The sequence below is a fragment of the Coregonus clupeaformis genome, chromosome 10 (assembly GCF_020615455.1).
Source record: "Coregonus clupeaformis isolate EN_2021a chromosome 10, ASM2061545v1, whole genome shotgun sequence".
In the NCBI taxonomy this organism is placed as follows: Eukaryota; Metazoa; Chordata; class Actinopteri; order Salmoniformes; family Salmonidae; genus Coregonus; species Coregonus clupeaformis.
Window position 1 is genome coordinate 19,917,438 of NC_059201.1, and position 19,989 is coordinate 19,937,426.

The following is a 19,989-nucleotide window of genomic DNA, read 5'->3' on the forward strand; positions in this document are numbered from 1 at the left end:
TCCTTTGACAGCTCTTTGGTCTTGGCCATAGTGGAGTTTGGAGTGTGACTGTTTGAGGTTGTGGACAGGTGTCTTTTATACTGATAACAAGTTCAAACAGGTGCCATTAATACAGGTAACGAGTGGAGGACAGAGGAGCCTCTTAAAGAAGAAGTTACAGGTCTGTGAGAGCCAGAAATCTTGCTTGTTTGTAGGTGACCAAATACTTATTTTCCACCATAATTTGCAAATAAATTCATAAAAAATCCTACAATGTGATTTTCTGGATTTTTTTCCCTCAATTTGTCTGTCATAGTTGACGTGTACCTATGATGAAAATTACAGGCCTCTCTCATCTTTTTAAGTGGGAGAACTTGCACAATTGGTGGCTGACTAAATACTTTTTTCCCCCACTGTATGTGGATCCATACCATTATTTATGATATACCGCCTAGCTCTAAACTGAACCCACATTTTCTCTCCTGTCACCTTTCAGACAAGCATGAAACCAACAGCAGCTGTGGAAACACACTCAGTGGTAGTGCTCAACATGGTCCATGTCATCTTGTTATTATCTTAGCCTTCCTTTGCCTGACCCTCTACCTGTAGCAGTGCTATGTGTCTCTGTGTCTCCTGTCTACCTGTAGCAGTGCTATCTGTCTCTGTGCGTCCTGCAGCTCCTGATCTGCGGTGGTGAGGGAGCGATCCAGACGGCCTTTCTCTGCAGACAGACGCATGCTGCCCTCCTCTGTCTTCAGCTTCTGACGCTCCACCTGGAGAAACAGTCATACATAGTCAGAATCCAGTCAATACCATTCAACAGTAGACTTTGGGGGTCAATTACATGTTTAATCCAGTTAATTGAGGAAGTGAATTGAAAAACTGCCATTATTTTCAGAGGATTTTTTCATTCATGAATTGCATTTAAATTCACTTCCTGAATTGAACTGATTGAAAATTAGTACTCCAACTCTTTTCGACAGTCATCATATTCCTAATGCCTGCCTACCTGTTGTGTGAGTGGTTCATGTTTTTCTCTCCCTCTTGTCTTCGTCTCACCTTGTCCAGTGTATTTCTCAGTGCGTTTTTGTCCTTCTCCAGGCGGACCGCCTGTCTCTCTGCGTCCTTCTTTTCTGTCTCCAGCATGGCCACGGCCCTCTGCAGCCCCCGCAGCCTCTCCTCTGCAGACGCCCTCTCTGTCTGGGCAGACTGGGCACTGCGCTGGGCTTCTGTCAGACTGGCAGACCGTTGACGCAGGGCCTAAAAGAGAGACAGGGGTGAGGGAACAGCTATACAGATGAGATACAGGCCTATGTCTCCCGCTCTCTTTCTTTAAAATGTTTTAATGTTCAATTCTTCACATGCCCCCGCTATGTCCTTACCGCTCTCCTCCTGTATGCGTATAAGGTTAGTGTTGAGGAAATGATTATGTATGAGTAAAAGTATTTCGCTTTCATTCTCGTTCTCGCTCCCTCCCTCTCACCTCCTGTGTGTGGGCCAGCTCTGCCTCCAGCTCTCCTCGTCTCAGCTCGCTCTGAGTCAGCTCAGTCTGTAGGCTCTGCACGCGCTCAGTGAGGGCCGTCATGCCTCTCTTCCCGTCCGCCAGGGACGCCCGCGCTCCATCCACTCGCTCCTGAAAACAGCAACACTCCATTCAGTTTCATGGGTTCAATCTAGACTTTTCATTACAATTTGCTCCAATCCTATTTAAATTACAAGGATGAAACTTGACAAAAACAAACACTTGAATTTCAGGCCACTGTCCGATCAATAATTCCTCCTCCACCTACCTGTAGATGCCTGCGGTCCTGCTCGGCCAGCCCCAGTGTCTTCTGCAGTGCAACAAGGCGCCCCTGGGTGGCGCTGTGGGCAACGGTGGCCTCCTGGAGGCTCTGGGAGAGGTTCTGGGTCTTCTCTCTGAGACAGACCTCTCCCTCCTGGGCTTTAGACAGAGCCTGGCTCAGCCTGTCCAACTCTCTCTGTAGCGACGTCACACGGCTCTCCCCCTCTGCCACCTTGGACAGATGCACAACACAGTGTATGTGAGTGGTTTAAGTCAGTGTGTATATTGTGCAAGTGTGTTTCCATTTAAATCTGGTTAAATCTCAGCATGACGTGCCTCTATCAAGGATGTCCTTGTTCCTATATAGTACATTGATTGAGTGTCCATTCAGTGTGTTACCTGTTTGAGTAGTGCGTCATGGCGCTCCTGGGTGGCCTGGCTCTCGGCCTCCCTGTCCCCCAGGCTCAGTTTGAGTCTCTGCAGCTCCCCCTCCAGGCTGCGTCTCCCCAGCTCCACCCTGGTCCCCCGGGCCTCGGCAGCCTCCAGGGCCTCCCGCAGGCGCCTCCGCTCAGCCTCCAGACGCACCTCACCCGCACGCTGCTTACTCAACTGGTCCTACAGGGGGGAGGAGGGGAGGAGAGAGAGGTGGGAGAAAGGGAGACAGAGGGAGATAATGAGAGAGAGTGACAGAAAGAGAAGGAGAGAGCTAAATATATGAAACTGTCAGACTGGCAGTCACAACAAGGTCACATGTCAAAGCCAGCCAGCCAGCCTGTCCATACAGTTACAGTATGTCATAGTGGCAGCAGAATGGCTGCTCTGTAGAGAGATATAGAACTAGACACGAGGGGAAAACACAGACGCTCCACAAACACACTCACAGAGAGGCCAGGCCAGATAGACATAAACACATAGATAGACAGTTGATCCACAGCTGGCCACATCCCTTCTTCCTTCCATAATGCTTTTCTCCCCAACTTTCCCCCCCTCTCTTTCCAGCAACATAAATCATTCAAGTCTTTTCCCAGGAATACAGTCTATTAAATTATCTACTATATGATTCTGTGGCTCCTAACTATAATCTCTATAATCATAAATACCTACCCTCCTTTCCCTTCATTCATCTTTTCCCTTGCACTTCATCCCACTAACCCTCTCAATCTCTCTATTTCCTTCTCACTCAGCCAGTCCTTCTCTCTCTCCCTCTTTCCCCATGCTCCCTCTGTTGTCGGCTATGAGAAGTGTTTCCTAGGGTGGTGTGAGGGCTGGACTTAGAGGACTGGACATATGGGCTGTTGCTTTGCCCAGCAATATGACATGGAGTTTTGTTTAATGACTCAGTATTCTGTGGCATCTGTTGTTATGACAGTCACTGTTAGTTTTCTGCTTCCACCTAGTGCTTCCTGCAGGGTCACCATATGGCAGTGTTGGCAGGTCAGTGGTCAGCACTGTGTGTTAGCAGACACTAGAATCATTGTCAGGGAAGATCTTCTACATACAGTAAGTATGTGTTTGTGTGCGTGTATGTGTACCTGTGTGTGTTTCTTCTCCGTCTCGGCAGTCTGCAGGGCTCTCTCCAGCTCCTTGACTCTGTCAGTGAGGGTTCTCCTCTCCCTCTCTCCCCTCCTCACCGTCTCCTCCTGCTGCTGGAGCATGGCCTGGGTGGAGCTCAGACGCCCGTCAACACCACGCTTACCTGGACGGAAACACAGAGACAGTCACAACACTGGAGCATTCACAGACAAGTTCTTTATGCTAATGTATCCTAATGACTTCACTGTGTAAATGATTCTCTTGGCCTTCTTATGGTTTGCGTGCGTGCGACATATGTATGTGTGTCTCACCCTCCTGGCACTCCTGCAGTGTGTTGTGTAGCTGAGAGAGGCGGTTCTGGGCAGAGTCTCTCTCCCCTGTCACCTCCTCCAACTCTCTCTGTAGCACCCCCAACTGGCAGCGAGCCTCGTCCTGAAAACCAACATCAGGAACACATTTCAACAACATGCCTTCAGACAATCTGACAGACTTTTAGCATTTCCTACATTCACATATCAGTGCTGCAGAGATGTACAATTGTTTACTGAGATAATTAATCTAAGAGTACAGAGTGAAAAGGGACTTCAATCTGTTAGAATAGGAGAATGTGTATCAAATCTAAATAGGTGTACTGCTCTGCCCATGTAGTGTGGCTGTAGTACCCGGTCTCTCTGAGCGTCTCGGAGCTCCTGGAGGAAGTCTCTGAGGCCACAGCGCAGCGCCTCAGGGTCCAGCTCAGGCAGGGGCATTGGGAGGGGGGTGTCGCCCTGCTCTGGGGAGATAGGCCTGGAGCAGCCCAACGTGTTGTCAGGGGTCGAGCCTCCAAAATCTGGAAGAAAATATTATATACAGTATAACTCCTCACAATGTATGTCCCACTTTCACATTGACATGTTTTGTGATATGTGAGCGTTTTACCCTCACCTTTGGGGGGCGATAGTGAGCAGTGTAGGGGCGAGAGGCTGCGGGGACGTGTGATGCTGCTGTAGGAAGCTACTGGGGGGCTCCCTCTGGGGCTCCTGCCCCTGCCCCCACTAGCACTTCTCCGGCCCCCCGTCCCGATGCCCAGTGTACGGGTCAGCGCCGACTGCAGGCTGCCCAGGCGGAACTCCAGCTCCCTGCGTCCGGCCTCGGCCCGGGCCAGCTCTGCCTCGGTGGCAGCCAGGCGGCCCTGGGCCTCGCTGAGCTGCAGGCTGGATTGGGTGAGGGAGTCCTGGGCTGTCTGGGCCCGCAGGGACAGGTTCCTGGCCTCATCCTGGAGCTTCTTTTCACAGCCCCGGGCCTCTTGCAGCTGGGCCGTCAGCTCCCTCTCACAGCCCCGCCAGCCTGACTCTGACTCTGTCAGACGCCTCTGGAGGATGGACAGCTGTAGGGAGGAGGAGGGAGGTAGGGAGGGAGGGAAGAGGAGGGAGGATAGAGATGGGAAGAGAGGTACAGTAGAGAAGGTTGTGTAGAGAGAGGTTGATTAAGTTTTATGTTTAACCAAGCCTAAATACAATCTAACCTCTCACTCTACTCCACCCCTCCTCAATCTCTCCCTCCCTCCTCACCTCTTTCTTGATGGAAGTCCTGGCTGTGTCAGCCTCGGCCAGCTTCTGTTTGAGGGAGAAGATCTCCCTCCCTCTCTCCTCCTCTCTCTGCTCCTCCAGGGAGAGACGCGTCTGCAACTCAGCCACCTCCCTCCCTTTCTGTTCCTTCTCTCCATCCAGTACCTTCACCTGATGGAGTGATCGGACAGAGGACAAGTTCTAGACTATGTCTAAGCCAAGGCCTGGGGTTTTTCCTGGTAAGATCCTGTGGATAGCAAGAACTCAATGCCCTAGTGAAGTTATGAGTTCTCTACAGCAGGTAAGGTAAACCAATAAGTGTAAAAGAATAAACAAAGTGTTTCAGAGATGTGACGGTATGTGTGACTGACCTGTCTGCGTAGCTCCTGCAGCTCTCTCCGGGCCTCCAGCCGTGACCGCTCCACCTCTCTCAGACAGCTGCGGAGCTCCGTCACCTCTCTCTGGACAGATGACAGGCTCTCCTCCAGAACAGCCAGCCGCTGCTCCTTCTCCTCACACTGACGCTTCACACTGACACACACACATTTCGTCCTTTTGTATACAGTAGATGCCTTCTGTGTATAGTTTTTACTACCTAATAGAGAGTGATACTAGTATATTAACTTTTGACAGGTGACAATCAGGGTCAGAGGTATGCAGCTAAGCTCTACCTGATTCTCTCAGTCTCTGCACTTCTCAGAGTCTCCCTGAGCTGGGCATTTGATAGGCTGAGAGTGTCTCTCTCCTTGGTGACATCACTGAGGGTGCGCCGTAGCTCCACCCCATCCCTTCTGTACCCCTCCCCGGTGTCACGGATTTGGTTGAGGCGCCTCTCCATCTCCAGCGTGTCCCGCCTCACCTGGTCTCGGCTCTCCTCACTGGCTGAGAGAGAAGCTCTGCACTCCTCCAACTGGAAGAGGAAGTTAGGGAGAGTGGTAATTTCTTTTTGAAATGGTCCAGAAATGGTCACCGGCTCCATCCCTGACTCTAACCGCCTCTTACCTCTTTGAGGGCAGCATCAGTGTGTGTCTGCAGGTCAGAGCTGTTCTCCTGCAACCGGTGCAGCTCCCGCTCATGAACACTGCCAGCCTCCTCCAGCTGAGAGCGAAGCTCCAGTAACTCACTGGTCAGAGCTCCCACTGTGGCCTGAAGACAAAGTCAGGGAAACTTTCATGTCTTTAAAAACAGTTCATGGTAGTACAGAATGGGAACAGAGTTCTAAAGCGGTCTATAATTACCCTCTCCTGTTCTTTGTAATGCGCTGCCTCTCTGGCCAGTCTGTCCAGCTCCAGGGCTGCAGTACCCAGCTCTGCCTGCAGGATGGACACTCTCTCAGACAGCACCGCCTTCTCTGCCTCCTTCTGGGACAGCATCTGAGAGAGGGAGAAAATAGAAAGGGCCTCTTGAACTGGGGATATGGATCACAACCTCATGAGAGTAGTTATCTCTTAACCACATTTGCTCTGCACTTCATTACAGACTCTGATCTTTATTACATGTAGGTCTCTATTTTAACAAACCTAACGCAATGGTAAATCTAAGCACTGGCGGTAGTGCTATGCTATAGGTCCTGGGGTGTCAGAAATATTTTTGCTATTTCCACAGCCAGAATTATGAGCGCAATAGCTGCAGGTGGCTCGAAATGGCTAGGTTTTGATACATAAACAAGTTGTAGGTGTGAGAAAGGCTTGGCCATAATAAAAAAATCCCCATCAAAATCTGCCAATTTAAGCTAGATATTTCTTGCATGGGCTGCGTCTCAATCCACCACATCCGCCTATGTTGGCCTTCCGCATCTGCGGTGGAAGGTGGCTGAGCTACAGTGGTGTTTGTCAGACCATGAGACATCCCGAAAATTGGTCTTCTCACAACAATGTCTGTAGTGTCTGAACGTTTTGGTCTACAAACTAATATTACCACTCGAAGTAAAGATGAAACTCTCACGAACACAATAGTGTTTTCCGTTTTGCTCTACGACCCACACAAAGGTAGCCCATGCAAATGAATAGAAGTATGGAGGTAGTTTTGTGCCAACAAAAATAAGGGGTTAAATATGTGTCCAAAAAAGCACAAATATTCCTGAGCTTTCTTAAATCTCCTAGATATAGGACAGACACTTCAAAACCTTATTCCTTATGATATATATATTTTTTACCAACTTATTTAGCCATTTATGAATGTGTTATTCAATGTGTTTCTATGGACTATAGTAGTAAAGGCCAAATTCAATATTTTATCAAATCATTTTTTTATATATTTGTTGATACCTAAAGGGTCCTAAAATTCCAAATCAAATAGCTAAATGATCCATGGTATGAGCATTCCCCTACGGCTTAGACTTTTAGAGGTTTTAATCAACACATTCCATAGCTTAATACTGCAGGCGCTTGTTTCCAGTTCTGTAGGATACTGATGGTATTTGCGTTGTCACCAACTCCATTTCGGCTGGGGGTACAGATTATTCTCGTCCTGGTCCATTGTGGATTAATATACTACAGTTTATTAAATAGCATAGGCTACAGTAACGAGTAGGCTAATAGCAACAGTAAAAAAAAACATCCAGTGTTTGCTTAATAGCCTGTTTGGAGTGTTGGCAGTCAACATTGTAGTAATTGGCATCAACGAGCCTAGCCTTCATGTCTTTACGCATCGCACTTCTCCTAAAATAAAAATTACTAGGCTCTCGTAAATTGTATTGAATGTGTGAGGCACGTTCTCAACAAGCAAAATATGATACTGCATCATTTAATTTAAATACGTTTGGAGGAGCGCGTCTTTGGTAACCGGATCAGAGGCACTCTTTGGAGATGGGGATGGATACTTGAACAAGAAAAATGAAGTATGCAGGTAGGCATATGTGTGTATGTTTAAGGATGTGCAGTACTGTATATTTTCAATTCAAGGCACTCTGACGAATAGACCATTTAAGGCCGGCACTACAGGCTGAAATTACATTTTTGCATCTACCTATCAGTTTTGAGATTTGTTAGTATTTTGTCCCATTAATATTAGTATTTTAAAAAATGAAACATAAAACTATCAAAATCTTGATAAAATGTATATGTTCCTTTGTTTATCATACTAGCATCATCAAAGTTTCATGAATTTTAACCACTTTAAAATGGTCATACATCTATAATTTCAAAGCTCAATGTTTTGAATTAGACATAATTTAAAAGCCCACTTCAAAGAGAATGTAACAAACTGGGATATATATATAGTAACTTAGTTTGAAGAGATGGTGATTGGGTCTAAATAGGTGTTTGGTAGTCTTAATTAGGTGTACCTGTCTTTATCTGCCATTTAACGAAAGTCAGACTCTTCCCAAACGCCAACTCATTTTCCTCAGCATCTGCTTTCACCAAATTTTGTGTGGTTATCCTCAGATATATTCTCGAGACTTGCCCAGAGGGAATTGTTGATATGTTGTAAAATAAATAAATCTAGATAATACATTTGGCAAAAATGCATTTTACAAACATGGCTTTAGTATTTTACAGCAAATATTTATCCACAATCTGCACTCAGTCAGTCCTGTCCTGGAGTGTCTTAACAAAATTAAACCAAAATATTTAGGGTGACTTAATCCAGTGTCCAGAAAAATCGATTTGCGCGATATGCAAATATTTGCATTTTTTATGTTTATCGCTTAATTCGCATATTTTACTACAATATTTCAGAAAATGTCAGTAGACCATTTTAAAACCCCTTTATTCATAGACTACTTGGCTAATGGCTAGGATAAAAAGATGCACCTATGTGATGCTGCTAAACCAGCCTTGATTAAGGGGAAGGTAGGCAGTGCTTGGTTTTTAATCAATTTAAACGGAATGGAAACCAATCTTTTTTTAGGTTTCTATACTGAACAAAAATATAAAACACAACATGCAACAATTTCTAAGATTTTACTGAGTTACAGTTCATATAAGGAAATCAGTCAATTCATGAATAAATTAGGCCCTAATCTATTAATTTCACATGACTGGGAATACAGATATGCATTGGTTGGTCACAGATACCTTTAAAAAAAGGTAGGGGCGTGGATGAGAAAACCAGTCAGTATCTGGTGTGACCACCATTTGCCACATGCAGCGCGACACATCTCCTTTGCATAGAGTTGATCAGGCTGTTGATTGTGGCCTGTGGAATGTTGTCCCACTCCTCTTCAATGGCTGTGTGAAGTTGCTGGATATTGGCGGGAACTGGAACATGCTGTCGTACAAGTCGATCCAGAGCATCCCAAACATGCTCAATGGGTGACATGTCTGGTGAGTATGCAGGCCATGGAAGAACTGGGACATTTTCAGCTTCCAGGAATTGTGTACAGATCCTTGCAACATGGGGCCGTGCATTATCATGCTGAAACATGAGGTGATGGCGGCGGATGAATGGCACGACAATGGGCCACAGGATCTTGTCACAGTATCTCTGTGCATTCAAATTGCCATTGATAAAATGCAATTGTGTTCGTTGTCTGTAGCTTATGCCTGCCCATACCATAACGCCACCGCCACTACTCTGTTCTCAACGTTGACATCAGCAAACCGCTCGCCCACACGATGCCATACATGTTGTCTGCCATCTGCCCGGTACAGTTGAAACCGGAATTCATCCATGAAGAGCACACTTCCCCAGCGTGCCAGTGGCCATCGAAGGTGACCATTTGCCCACTGAAGTCGGTGATGACGCCTAACTGCAGTCAGGTCAAGACCCTGGTGAGGACGATGAACACGCAGATGAGCTTTCCTGAGATGGTTTCTGACAGTTTGTGTAGAAATTATTTGGTTGTGCAAACCAACAGTTTCATCAGCTGTCCGGGTGGCTGGTCTCAGATGATCCCGCAGGATGTGGAGGTCCTGGGCTGGCGTGGTTACACGTGGTCTGCGGATGTGAGACCAGTTGGATGTACTGCCAAATTCTCTAAAACGACGTTGGAGGCGGTTTATGGTAGAGAAATGAAAATTCAGTTATCTGGCAACAGCTCTGGTGGACATTTCTGCAGTCAGCATGCCAATTTGCACACTCCCTCACAACTTGAGACATCTGTGGCGTTGTGTGACAAAACTGCACATTTTAGAGTGGCCATTTATTGTCCCCAGCACAAGGTGTATCCTGTGTAATGATCATGCTGTTTAATCAGCTTATTGATATGCCACCACTGTCAAGTGGATGGATTATCTTGGCAAAGGAGAAATGCTCACTAACAGGGTTGTAAACAAATCTGGGCACAACATTTGTGAGAAATAAGCTTTTTGTGCATATGGACCATTTCTGGGATCTTTTATTTCAGCTCACGAAACATGGGACCAACACTTTACATGGTGCGTAATATTTTTGTTCAGTGTAAATACGAGATTCACCAGCACAAAAGGCACATCTCTCTTTCATGGGCAATGTGCGTCATGGCTGGATAGGCTGCGCTTCCGCTCTTAAAATCCATGCCATTATTAACTGCGCTATCGTTAAGACCTGCCTTTTGTGGGTCTTACAACTTCCCATAGCGCTGCATAAAATGGTCACTTTTGTGCTTGTTTTTAAGGACACACCTCAAATATTGCCACCCCTCCCACCTCAGCGCTAGCGAGCTGATGTTACACAGGTAAATTGCCAAACCTGGCGTTAGGGCTGGAAAATGCCAGTGTGAAAGTTTTTACATGACCAAAATGCAAACTATCGTGTGTTTGACACTTACGCCTCCGACCTTAGCGCCCGCCAAAAATAGAGCCAGCATTGTCTTTGTATGGTCTCTCAGATGTGCCTGACCTGTTGTTTCTCTGTCTCTGCCTGTAGCAGACTCTGGTCTCTGTCGTGTTGCAGACTCCTCACTTCATCTTTCAGGTCCTCCCGGTCTCTCTCAGCTCTGAGAAGATGCTCCTCGGCCTCCTGTCTGACCTGTCGCAGTGCCCCCTCCTGTTCAAACTCCAGACTGCGACGCAGGGCCTCCTGGAGAACAAACATACTCAGTTGTTCATGTTCATTGCATGGGTTAAACCAGCCCACATAAAGAGCATGAACAACTGAGTAGAATCAAGACCTACAGTGAGACACCTTGGGCAAAGCAAGAAAAAGCTAGAACAATTTTTTTTATAGTAAAACCATCCAAATAGTACTCTTACTGCTAGCACAAACACCTCTCCAAACAGGTCTAGACAGACAAGCAAAATCCAGCCTGAGCCCTCCTCACCTTCTCAGAGATTAGTCTCTCTGCCTCCTCCTGGTGGTCAGTGATAGCGGTGTGGAGGGCCTTCTGGGACTCCTGCTGGGTGGTAGTCAGGGCCTGGCTCAGAGCCTCTCTCTCCCTCTCACTCTGCGCTAGTGCATTCTCCCCATCCGCACGCACACGCCTCAGCTCCACTACACAGGACAATATCAGACATGGTGACCAGTTTCACACCTGTGTTCATACAGTCTCAGTCATACAACGGATATACCATCAAACGTGCAACAGTTTTCTACTAAGGGGTGTAGCTCTTTCCACTCACAGCCCCGTTCATTCCGTATATGGGTTGAAAATGGCAGATTTAGTCATTGATAAACGCCTACTTTGGAACGCAGTGGCTGTACAGTAACATGCTATACATGACGCCAGAGCCCCGGTTCTCCGCTTCACAGCGCTGTATGGATTTTGGCTGATAGCCTTTATAAACTTGAGCACCGCGCGCGACAATAAGAGGCCCCCATCCCTCCCACTAATGTGCTACTTTTGCACATTTGTTGTTGTCTGAGTGAGTGAAATGCTGTAAATCGAGAGGAGTTGATGTGATTTCAAAGATGAGCCGTTGAGAATTATAGTAAATACCGCTTTGATGTCATACAAGCAAACCACACACCCGTGAGTCCAAATGTGCACTTCACATTTCCGTATTAGAAAACTCATGTCATTTACAGTATCAACGTTGATGATCGCTATGACGTGCTATACACTGGGTTGTCCTGAACAGAATGACGTTTGTCGTATTGTGTATAAATTTAGCCACAGAACAAGCACTTGAATGCACTCATGACTCCATTCTATGCGCACCAAAATTACAATCTGTTTGTCTGAAGTGGCTTTTGAAAGCCTAACACTGTAAGATCGTATTTTATAATTTAGCTAGCCATGTTGGCAATAGAATACGCTTTCAAATCATGCCCACCTGACCCAGATTGTGATTTACAGTATAATGGAACATTTGGGATTGCGTAAACAACAACAGTACTTGTGTGATGGTGGGGATGCAGGGCTGTGTTCCAAACAAAAAACTACAAGTGTGCTTGTTTCAGTTACTCAATGTCAAAGCTAGGAGAGCTAAAAAAAAAAGCACCTTATGGTTGAAGGCTCTTTCCTTGAGTCATAAAAGTGCATTTAAATTACTTAGGAACTGTGCAGTTTGGAGAGGTGTGTGGCCACTTGGACACCGGTTAGACCTTTAACTCAAACCCTTGTAATAGTTTTTTCTTATTTTGTACCTACTCCAAAGTTTCTATGAATATTCTTATTATGTTACTCAATGTATCCAGAGTATTTTTTGATTTCGTTATTAACAAATGCTGTGAAAAGTCCAGTAAATGTAAAATGCACATAACATCAACAGTGTAATGTTTGGATTCAGTCTTGTGTCAGGTGAACTGTTGTGTCCTTTCCCCATAATCTCCAAAGTGTTTTATTTCAATTGCTACCCTGGTCATGCATTTGCTTTTTATAGTTATTTTAGAAACATTTCAATTTGGCCCTATCCATATAGCCCAATTTCCACGAGTTTAAGGGGTTAAACACAGGTTTCTATTTCCTGATCTATGGCTATCTCCCTCAATGTTCCTTAATCATTTTCTTCCATTCCAATATATCCATCCTCCCCTCTTCCTTTCTAACTCTCACATAATTTCTCTCTCTCCTACCTATCATCCTCTTCTCACCCATTTATTTAATTTCTCTCTAAATGGTCATTTATTTCTCATCCTCCTCTCCTTTCCTCTGTCTCTCTCTCCATCTCTCACCGGTGGTGGTCTCCCTGAGAAGCCGCAGGCTCTGGTTCTCTGCCTCCAGCTGCTCTCTGCGAAACTCAAACTGAACCAGCTGCTGCTGCACCTCAAACAGGCTGGTCTCCAAGGCCTCTCGCTCCGACCTGCAGGGGCACGGACACTAGTATTAGTGACCAATTCGTCAAAACACACACACAAACACACACACACACACGGTCGGTCAGACACGCACACACACAGATCTCTCACCTGAATGCGGCCAACTCCTCTGTTAGTGTGGAGTTCTCTCGCTCCGATGCAGTCAGCTGGACCACCAGCCCCGCCCTCTCTCTGACCAGCTCCGCCCGGCCCCGCCCTACTTCCTCCAGAGCCACGCCCTGTCTCTGTTCCTCACCGCGGGCCATGCCCAATTCCGCCCCCAGAGAGCTCACCTCGCCACACAGCTGTTAGCAGAGAGATACACAGGTACATGCAGTAAAACTGTACACATTTACAAACAAAGGTTCACTGAAACAATGAGGTTTCAGAACACAGTGATTATCATGCTCTGTTAATGACTGATTAGTCAAGAGTGACAGAAGCTCTTTCTTGCCACTTTCCGATTCAGAGTGGAGAGGAGACTCATCATTTACCTGAGTGACTTTGTCCTGCAGCTTCACTCTATCGGCCCTGAGGCTCTGAAGCTCCGCCTCCATCACCACCCTGCTCAGCTCGGACTCCTGCAGGGATTGGTGGAGGGCGAGGCGGGCGGAGTCCAACTCTAGCCTGTCCTGCTCCAATCGGACGAGCTCATCTCTGATGGTCATCTTCTCCTGCTCCGCCTCATGTTTCTGGGCCTGCAGGTGGGCCTTCTCCTCTTCAAGCTGAGAGAGAAACATGGACATACAGTGGGGAAAAAAAGTATTTAGTCAGCCACCAATTGTGCAAGTTCTCCCACTTAAAAAGATGAGAGGCCTGTAATTTTCATCATAGGTACACGTCAACTATGACAGACAAAATGAGAAAAGAAAATCCAGAAAATCACATTGTAGGATTTTTAATGAATTTATTTGCAAATTATGGTGGAAAATAAGTATTTGGTCAATAACAAAAGTTTCTCAATACTTTGTTATATACCCTTTGTTGGCAATGACACAGGTCAAACGTTTTCTGTAAGTCTTCACAAGGTTTTCACACACTGTTGCTGGTATTTTGGCCCATTCCTCCATGCAGATCTCCTCTAGAGCAGTGATGTTTTGGGGCTGTTGCTGGGCAACACGGACCTTCAACTCCCTCCAAAGATTTTCTATGGGGTTGAGATCTGGAGACTGGCTAGGCCACTCCAGGACCTTGAAATGCTTCTTACGAAGCCACTCCTTCGTTGCCCGGGCGGTGTGTTTGGGATCATTGTCATGCTGAAAGACCCAGCCACGTTTCATCTTCAATGCCCTTGCTGATGGAAGGAGGTTTTCACTCAAAATCTCACGATACATGGCCCCATTCATTCTTTCCTTTACACGGATCAGTCGTCCTGGTCCCTTTGCAGAAAAACAGCCCCAAAGCATGATGTTTCCACCCCCATGCTTCACAGTAGGTATGGTGTTCTTTGGATGCAACTCAGCATTCTTTGTCCTCCAAACACGACGAGTTGAGTTTTTACCAAAAAGTTCTATTTTGGTTTCATCTGACCATATGACATTCTCCCAATCCTCTTCTGGATCATCCAAATGCACTCTAGCAAACTTCAGACGGGCCTGGACATGTACTGGCTTAAGCAGGGGGACACGTCTGGCACTGCAGGATTTGAGTCCCTGGCGGCGTAGTGTGTTACTGATGGTAGGCTTTGTTACTTTGGTCCCAGCTCTCTGCAGGTCATTCACTAGGTCCCCCTGTGTGGTTCTGGGATTTTTGCTCACCGTTCTTGTGATCATTTTGACCCCACGGGGTGAGATCTTGCGTGGAGCCCCAGATCGAGGGAGATTATCAGTGGTCTTATTATGTCTTCCATTTCCTAATAATTGCTCCCACAGTTCATTTCTTCAAACCAAGCTGCTTACCTATTGCAGATTCAGTCTTCCCAGCCTGGTGCAGGTCTACAATTTTGTTTCTGGTGTCCTTTGACAGCTCTTTGGTCTTGGCCATAGTGGAGCTTGGAGTGTGACTGTTTGAGGTTGTGGACAGGTGTCTTTTATACTTATAACAAGTTCAAACAGGTGCCATTAATACAGGTAACGAGTGGAGGACAGAGGAGCCTCTTAAAGAAGAAGTTACAGGTCTGTGAGAGCCAGAAATCTTGCTTGTTTGTAGGTGACCAAATACTTATTTTCCACCATAATTTGCAAATAAATTCATTAAAAATCCTACAATGTGATTTTCTGGATTTTTTTTTCCTCAATTTGTCTGTCATAGTTGACGTGTACCTATGATGAAAATTACAGGCCTCTCTCATCTTTTTAAATGGGAGAACTTGCACAATTGGTGGCTGACTAAATACTTTTTTCCCCCACTGTATGAGAGACGGGACGGGTGTGCAAGGCTTACATTTAAACTACAAGAAATCCTGATAGGCAATAGGCATACCATGATACCATGGCTTACAGAAAACATATTGGCAAGGGCAATGCTTTGATTTGATGAAGATTACATGGTTACTCTTGTATCAGTTCTATATGACATCCACCACAAGTGTTAGTCAAATGGCTGCCCCACCTGGCTGATGATGGAGTTGAGGTCAGACTTGTCCTGGGCCAGGCCCTCATTCATGCTGCCCATCTTGGCCAGAGAGTCTCGGAGGGCAGCCTCCTCAGAGTGAAGTTTATTGACCAGCAGAGAGAGCTCTGCATTACTGCTCTCAGCCTGGGGGACCAGGGACAAAACATACAGGATATTTAACACAGAGGATAGGTAACCTTTCAACATAGAACAGAGAGGAAGTTAAAGGGACCAAAACTATGACAAGCAAACACAAGAGGAGCCAGAGAGTTATAGTGACATCCATATCTGTGTGTGTGTCATACCCGGGCCAGAGCCTCAGTGAGCTGGGCCTTCTCTCCCTCCAGCAGCTGCCTCTCCACCTCCGCCTGGTGGTGAGTCTCTCTCACTGCAGACAGCTCCCCTCGCTGGACAGACGCCCGGCTCTCACTCTGCTCCCACTGCTTCTGACTGTGGGGACAAGTACCAGGGACAGAGGACAAGGACAGGAATACAGTTATGTATACTTGCAATCTCCTCAATTTTCTTCTATTTCTCATAATTTACTTCCCTCATCTCCTCCTTTCTCATCATTTCATTATTTACATGTACCTATTTTCCCCATCACTCTCTCCCTTCCACCTTTCTTTTCACACACTCTCACTCACACTCTCTCGGTCTCTGCCTTGGCCCGGTCTCTCTCCTGCAGCGCGTCCACCTTATCCTCTCTCTCGTGATCCCTCTCTCTCTGGGCCGACGTCACGGCCTGCTGCAGCTTCTCACAGTCCATTTGCAGAATCTGGGCCTTGACCAGAGCTGCCTGGGCTGCCTTCTCCACAGCCACCTTCTCACTGACAGGATATACACAAAGACACAGAGGACAACAGGACAATGGATACATTAGAAATATCTACTGAAATATAACCTTTAATATACATAGAGTAAGTGTTCTTTAACCAGGGCACTGAGGGCAGACACTTCCTGGTCCTAAAGGGTTTTCCATCACCCAAGTTGTGTTAGGTTTTACCTAGCCAGTGTGTCCCTGTCATGTTTCAGACGGTCTCTCTCTCTCTGTGTGGTGTCCTTCTCTCTCTGAACTCCATCCCTCTCTCCCAGCAGGGTCTGACAGCGCTGCTCCGTCTCCCGCTTGGCTAACTCCGACTCTGTTAACTGCCTGCGCAGCGACTGCACTGATGACTGGGCAGAGGACAGACGCCCCCGGAACTCCTGTTGACCAGAAAAACAGAGGCAGAGGAGAGAGTGAGACACTGAACACTGGACACTGAAAGTGATACACTGAAAAATATAACTTTTATAGAAAAGGTTTGTATAGGAAAGTTTGACAATGTAACATGGGAATAAAGCAGGCCGTAAGAAGCCTCAATTTCCAATCCCAGAGAATCACTATAGTAAACCCATTTAGATAGTAGTAGATGTGTTAATGTGTCCAGCTGCAGCAGAGGGACAGTGTGGAGGGGGTACCTGCAGCTGGAGATGTCTGTTGTTGACAGCAGAGCGCAGGGCTGACAGGCTGCCCTCTGAGACGGTGGCCAACAAGGAGTAGCGCCTGGGAGAGGTGGATCCCCGTGGTGATGAGGAGCGGTGAGGGGAGGAGCCACGGAGAAGAGCCAATAGAGGAGCCCCAGTGTTCTCCTGGTCTGCTTCTGATGACGAGTCCCCATCGGACAGGACAGTCTGGGAAGAGGATTCAATAAAGAGTTTTGGTAAAAGTTTGCTGTGTGTGTGTGTTTGTGTGTGTGTGTGCGTGCGTGAGACGGCTGTACCTGGGCAATGTCTCTCAGTGTGTCCAGCAGTGTTTCAGTATGAGCCCTCATCACCTGCATGTCTGTCTCATCGTTGCCACTCTGCTCCTGTAGGAGGATAGAACCATAATGAGAAGGGAGGGGTATGAAGGCTAAGGATGGCTAATGGCTACAGGAAGTATCTCTGCTGGGTTCACACAGGCCAGTCTCTCACCTCCAGTCTCCTGGTCAGTGAGGCCATGTCTCTGTCTCTCTCCTCACTCTGGCCCTTCAGCCTCTCCACCTCTCGCACTGCATCTGACAGCCTGCCCATAAACACACAGACCACTTAGTATACCATTGAATCTCTAAGATGCACGTTACACTCCTGATTTGTCTACCGCCACTAGGCAGATCAGGCTGCCACTTACCAAACACAAAGACACAGAAAGACAGACAGTGTCTGAATCCCACAGGGCTCTGCTCAAAAGTATTATACTATGTAGGGTGCCATTTGGGATGCAGATAGTGACGGAGCAGTGTTCAGTTCTCTCTCTGACCTGGCGTTGAGCTCAGCCCTTTCAGCGTCCGTCCTGGTCTGCAGGCTCATCATCTCGGCCACCCGTTCTCTGAGCTGCATCTCCAGCTGCCCCCGCAGCGCCGCCTCCCGCTCCAGAGCCAGGGCCGCCCCTCCCTCCCGGCTGCGCAGTGTGGAGGACAGGCCAGAGCAGGACGACTGGACAGAGTGGGAGGCCCGGGCCAGCTCGTTACGCATGTCTGACAGGTCCCTGGCAGGGGGAAAGGGGAAATATGAAAGATTTCAAATACACAAACATGCAACTATATAATGGAGTGCATTTATGCAGTGTGTTATGCAGTTAGTTGTTCGGACCTCTCTGTGGCGCTCTTCAGCTCACAGACCTGTCTACGGAAGCCAACCACCTGTCGCCATACGGATAGCAGACGACTGTGCTCACTGCTGAAATAACTGTGGAAAGACTAAGAGAGAGAAATTGTGAAATGTCAATGTCACGTGACAGAAAATAAGAGAAGTGTTTCTAATATGAAAAATGAAAACAGCCATCCACAAAAACTCTAATTTCTAATACCCACCTCCTCCTCCCTCCTCCAATCAGACTCCCTCTGCTCCAGCTCCTCCCTGGATTTGGACCAATCAGCAGTGAGTCTGCGTATGTCCTGGCTGAGTGCCTCATTAGCCAGTCCTGCCTGCTCCAACTGCTCTCTCAGCATGGCGTTCACTGCAGACAGACTGCTGCTCCTGTGGAGCATAAGACGGCATTGCATCAATTGCATTGAATTCTGTATGTCATTAGTTTCATTGCTGATTGGCCCAGGCAGATTCCAATCACTAACCTTTGCTGCTCCTCCTCTAACCGGATGAGAGCATTTTCCAGGTCGCCGCATGGATCCTCCTCATCTCGATGGTGACTGTTGCTGGACAGATCACAACGACCCTAAAGGGAAATAAGAATGACAGCTATGCATCAGATGTGAATTGTAGATTAACTCAATGCTGTTACTAAATTGCATGGTTAGTTCTTTCAGAATGTCTCCATAGTGGCGTAGCGCAGTACGAACACTCAGTCTGTGCTGCTCCAGCTCCGAGGACTTCTCCACTAGAGTCTGTTCTAGATCTCCACACCTCTTCTTGTACTGCAGGACCTGGAGGGGAGGACACAGTGAGCTGATCTGCTCTCTGACTGGTGACATAATATAGATTAGCTAATCAGCATCAGGTTCCCATTTGTCACCATCAAATTGTTTTATTCTTAGTAGGAGAGTCAGTAAGGCAGTGATGTCATACAGGAAGACATCTATGCGGTTCATGAACTTACATCCCATATTACAACCATAAAAAAACAATGCCATTACCTGCTTTCTGTTCATGTGTGTGTTCTTCAATAAAAATAAAGTTAAAAAAATACCTGTTGACAACTGAGAGGGGGTTGACAGACAATTACGGGCATACAAATGAACTAGTAAAACACCCTTTACCCTCCAAATAAATGGGAGGTGAATGTAAACAGACGCATCATAGTGTGATACCTTGGCCTGCAGTTTCTGCACCAGCTGAGCCTGTCTCTGCTGGCCCTCCTGGTAGGCTGTGAGTTTACGCTTGTAGGCTGCCTGTTCCTCGTCCAGACGCCGGCGCAGGTCCATGTTCTGCTGAGCCAGGCTGCGAGACTCTGGTGAATCCCGCTCCCCGTCACCTGTCTCCAGGCGGAGCGCCTGCTCTAGCTATGTGGATGAAAACACATAGAGGGTGGGGGGTTGATGATGCACAGGGGGAGTCGCTGCCTTACGCTTCAGAGTACTAGAACTCAGACTGATATGTAACCACTGTTGCTGACTGTCTTTCTTCAGGTTTGCCAGGTATGCTATAGAAAATAAATGAAATAAAATAAGATATGCTGAAATGTTTTACCATAATTATCTGTGTTATAAATGCATAATTATTGCATCGTGCAAGGTGGTTCCATTTGCATTTACCTACCGCTATCTGACCAAAATGGTTTCTCAGAGGGCTCTGTGATTGAGGAGAGCATTGTAATGAATGTTCAGGGGCTCTCCATGGAGAACACCACAGTTCAGTCTAGCAGTAAACACAAACCTGTCTCCATAGGAACCTCTGTAGGTCCCAATAACTGTGTCTATATAGATAAGCCTTTCTGTATTCTACATTTAGCCATAAACCACTGACATGTGGATTCATGTTATAGTAGCCTGGATGTTGGATTTTAGCAGTACATTT

General features: G+C 46.9%; 1 protein-coding gene across 4 annotated transcripts in view; it reads right to left on the minus strand.

Moving 5' to 3' along the window:
• LOC121575306 (rootletin-like) overlaps nucleotides 1–19,989 on the minus strand; it is a 32,682-nt gene that overhangs the window by 5,460 nt on the left and 7,233 nt on the right. For all 4 annotated transcript variants that reach the window (XM_045222876.1, XM_045222874.1, XM_041888302.2 and 1 more), the window contains exons 4-35: nucleotides 19,284–19,475; nucleotides 18,816–18,899; nucleotides 18,591–18,691; nucleotides 18,330–18,495; nucleotides 18,109–18,215; nucleotides 17,777–18,004; nucleotides 17,452–17,542; nucleotides 17,259–17,345; nucleotides 16,957–17,169; nucleotides 16,502–16,701; nucleotides 16,143–16,325; nucleotides 15,801–15,945; nucleotides 15,493–15,639; nucleotides 13,437–13,667; nucleotides 13,054–13,247; nucleotides 12,820–12,947; nucleotides 11,027–11,196; nucleotides 10,606–10,785; nucleotides 6,081–6,215; nucleotides 5,845–5,988; nucleotides 5,514–5,752; nucleotides 5,214–5,373; nucleotides 4,846–5,013; nucleotides 4,220–4,661; nucleotides 3,958–4,124; nucleotides 3,607–3,727; nucleotides 3,295–3,458; nucleotides 2,162–2,377; nucleotides 1,770–1,994; nucleotides 1,463–1,612; nucleotides 1,039–1,239; nucleotides 621–752 (exon numbers count right to left, since the gene is read on the minus strand). In XM_045222876.1, coding sequence (XP_045078811.1) covers nucleotides 621–752; nucleotides 1,039–1,239; nucleotides 1,463–1,612; nucleotides 1,770–1,994; nucleotides 2,162–2,377; nucleotides 3,295–3,458; nucleotides 3,607–3,727; nucleotides 3,958–4,124; nucleotides 4,220–4,661; nucleotides 4,846–5,013; nucleotides 5,214–5,373; nucleotides 5,514–5,752; nucleotides 5,845–5,988; nucleotides 6,081–6,215; nucleotides 10,606–10,785; nucleotides 11,027–11,196; nucleotides 12,820–12,947; nucleotides 13,054–13,247; nucleotides 13,437–13,667; nucleotides 15,493–15,639; nucleotides 15,801–15,945; nucleotides 16,143–16,325; nucleotides 16,502–16,701; nucleotides 16,957–17,169; nucleotides 17,259–17,345; nucleotides 17,452–17,542; nucleotides 17,777–18,004; nucleotides 18,109–18,215; nucleotides 18,330–18,495; nucleotides 18,591–18,691; nucleotides 18,816–18,899; nucleotides 19,284–19,475 — 5,511 coding nt within the window. The remainder of the gene's footprint in view (nucleotides 1–620; nucleotides 753–1,038; nucleotides 1,240–1,462; nucleotides 1,613–1,769; nucleotides 1,995–2,161; nucleotides 2,378–3,294; nucleotides 3,459–3,606; nucleotides 3,728–3,957; nucleotides 4,125–4,219; nucleotides 4,662–4,845; nucleotides 5,014–5,213; nucleotides 5,374–5,513; nucleotides 5,753–5,844; nucleotides 5,989–6,080; nucleotides 6,216–10,605; nucleotides 10,786–11,026; nucleotides 11,197–12,819; nucleotides 12,948–13,053; nucleotides 13,248–13,436; nucleotides 13,668–15,492; nucleotides 15,640–15,800; nucleotides 15,946–16,142; nucleotides 16,326–16,501; nucleotides 16,702–16,956; nucleotides 17,170–17,258; nucleotides 17,346–17,451; nucleotides 17,543–17,776; nucleotides 18,005–18,108; nucleotides 18,216–18,329; nucleotides 18,496–18,590; nucleotides 18,692–18,815; nucleotides 18,900–19,283; nucleotides 19,476–19,989) is intronic.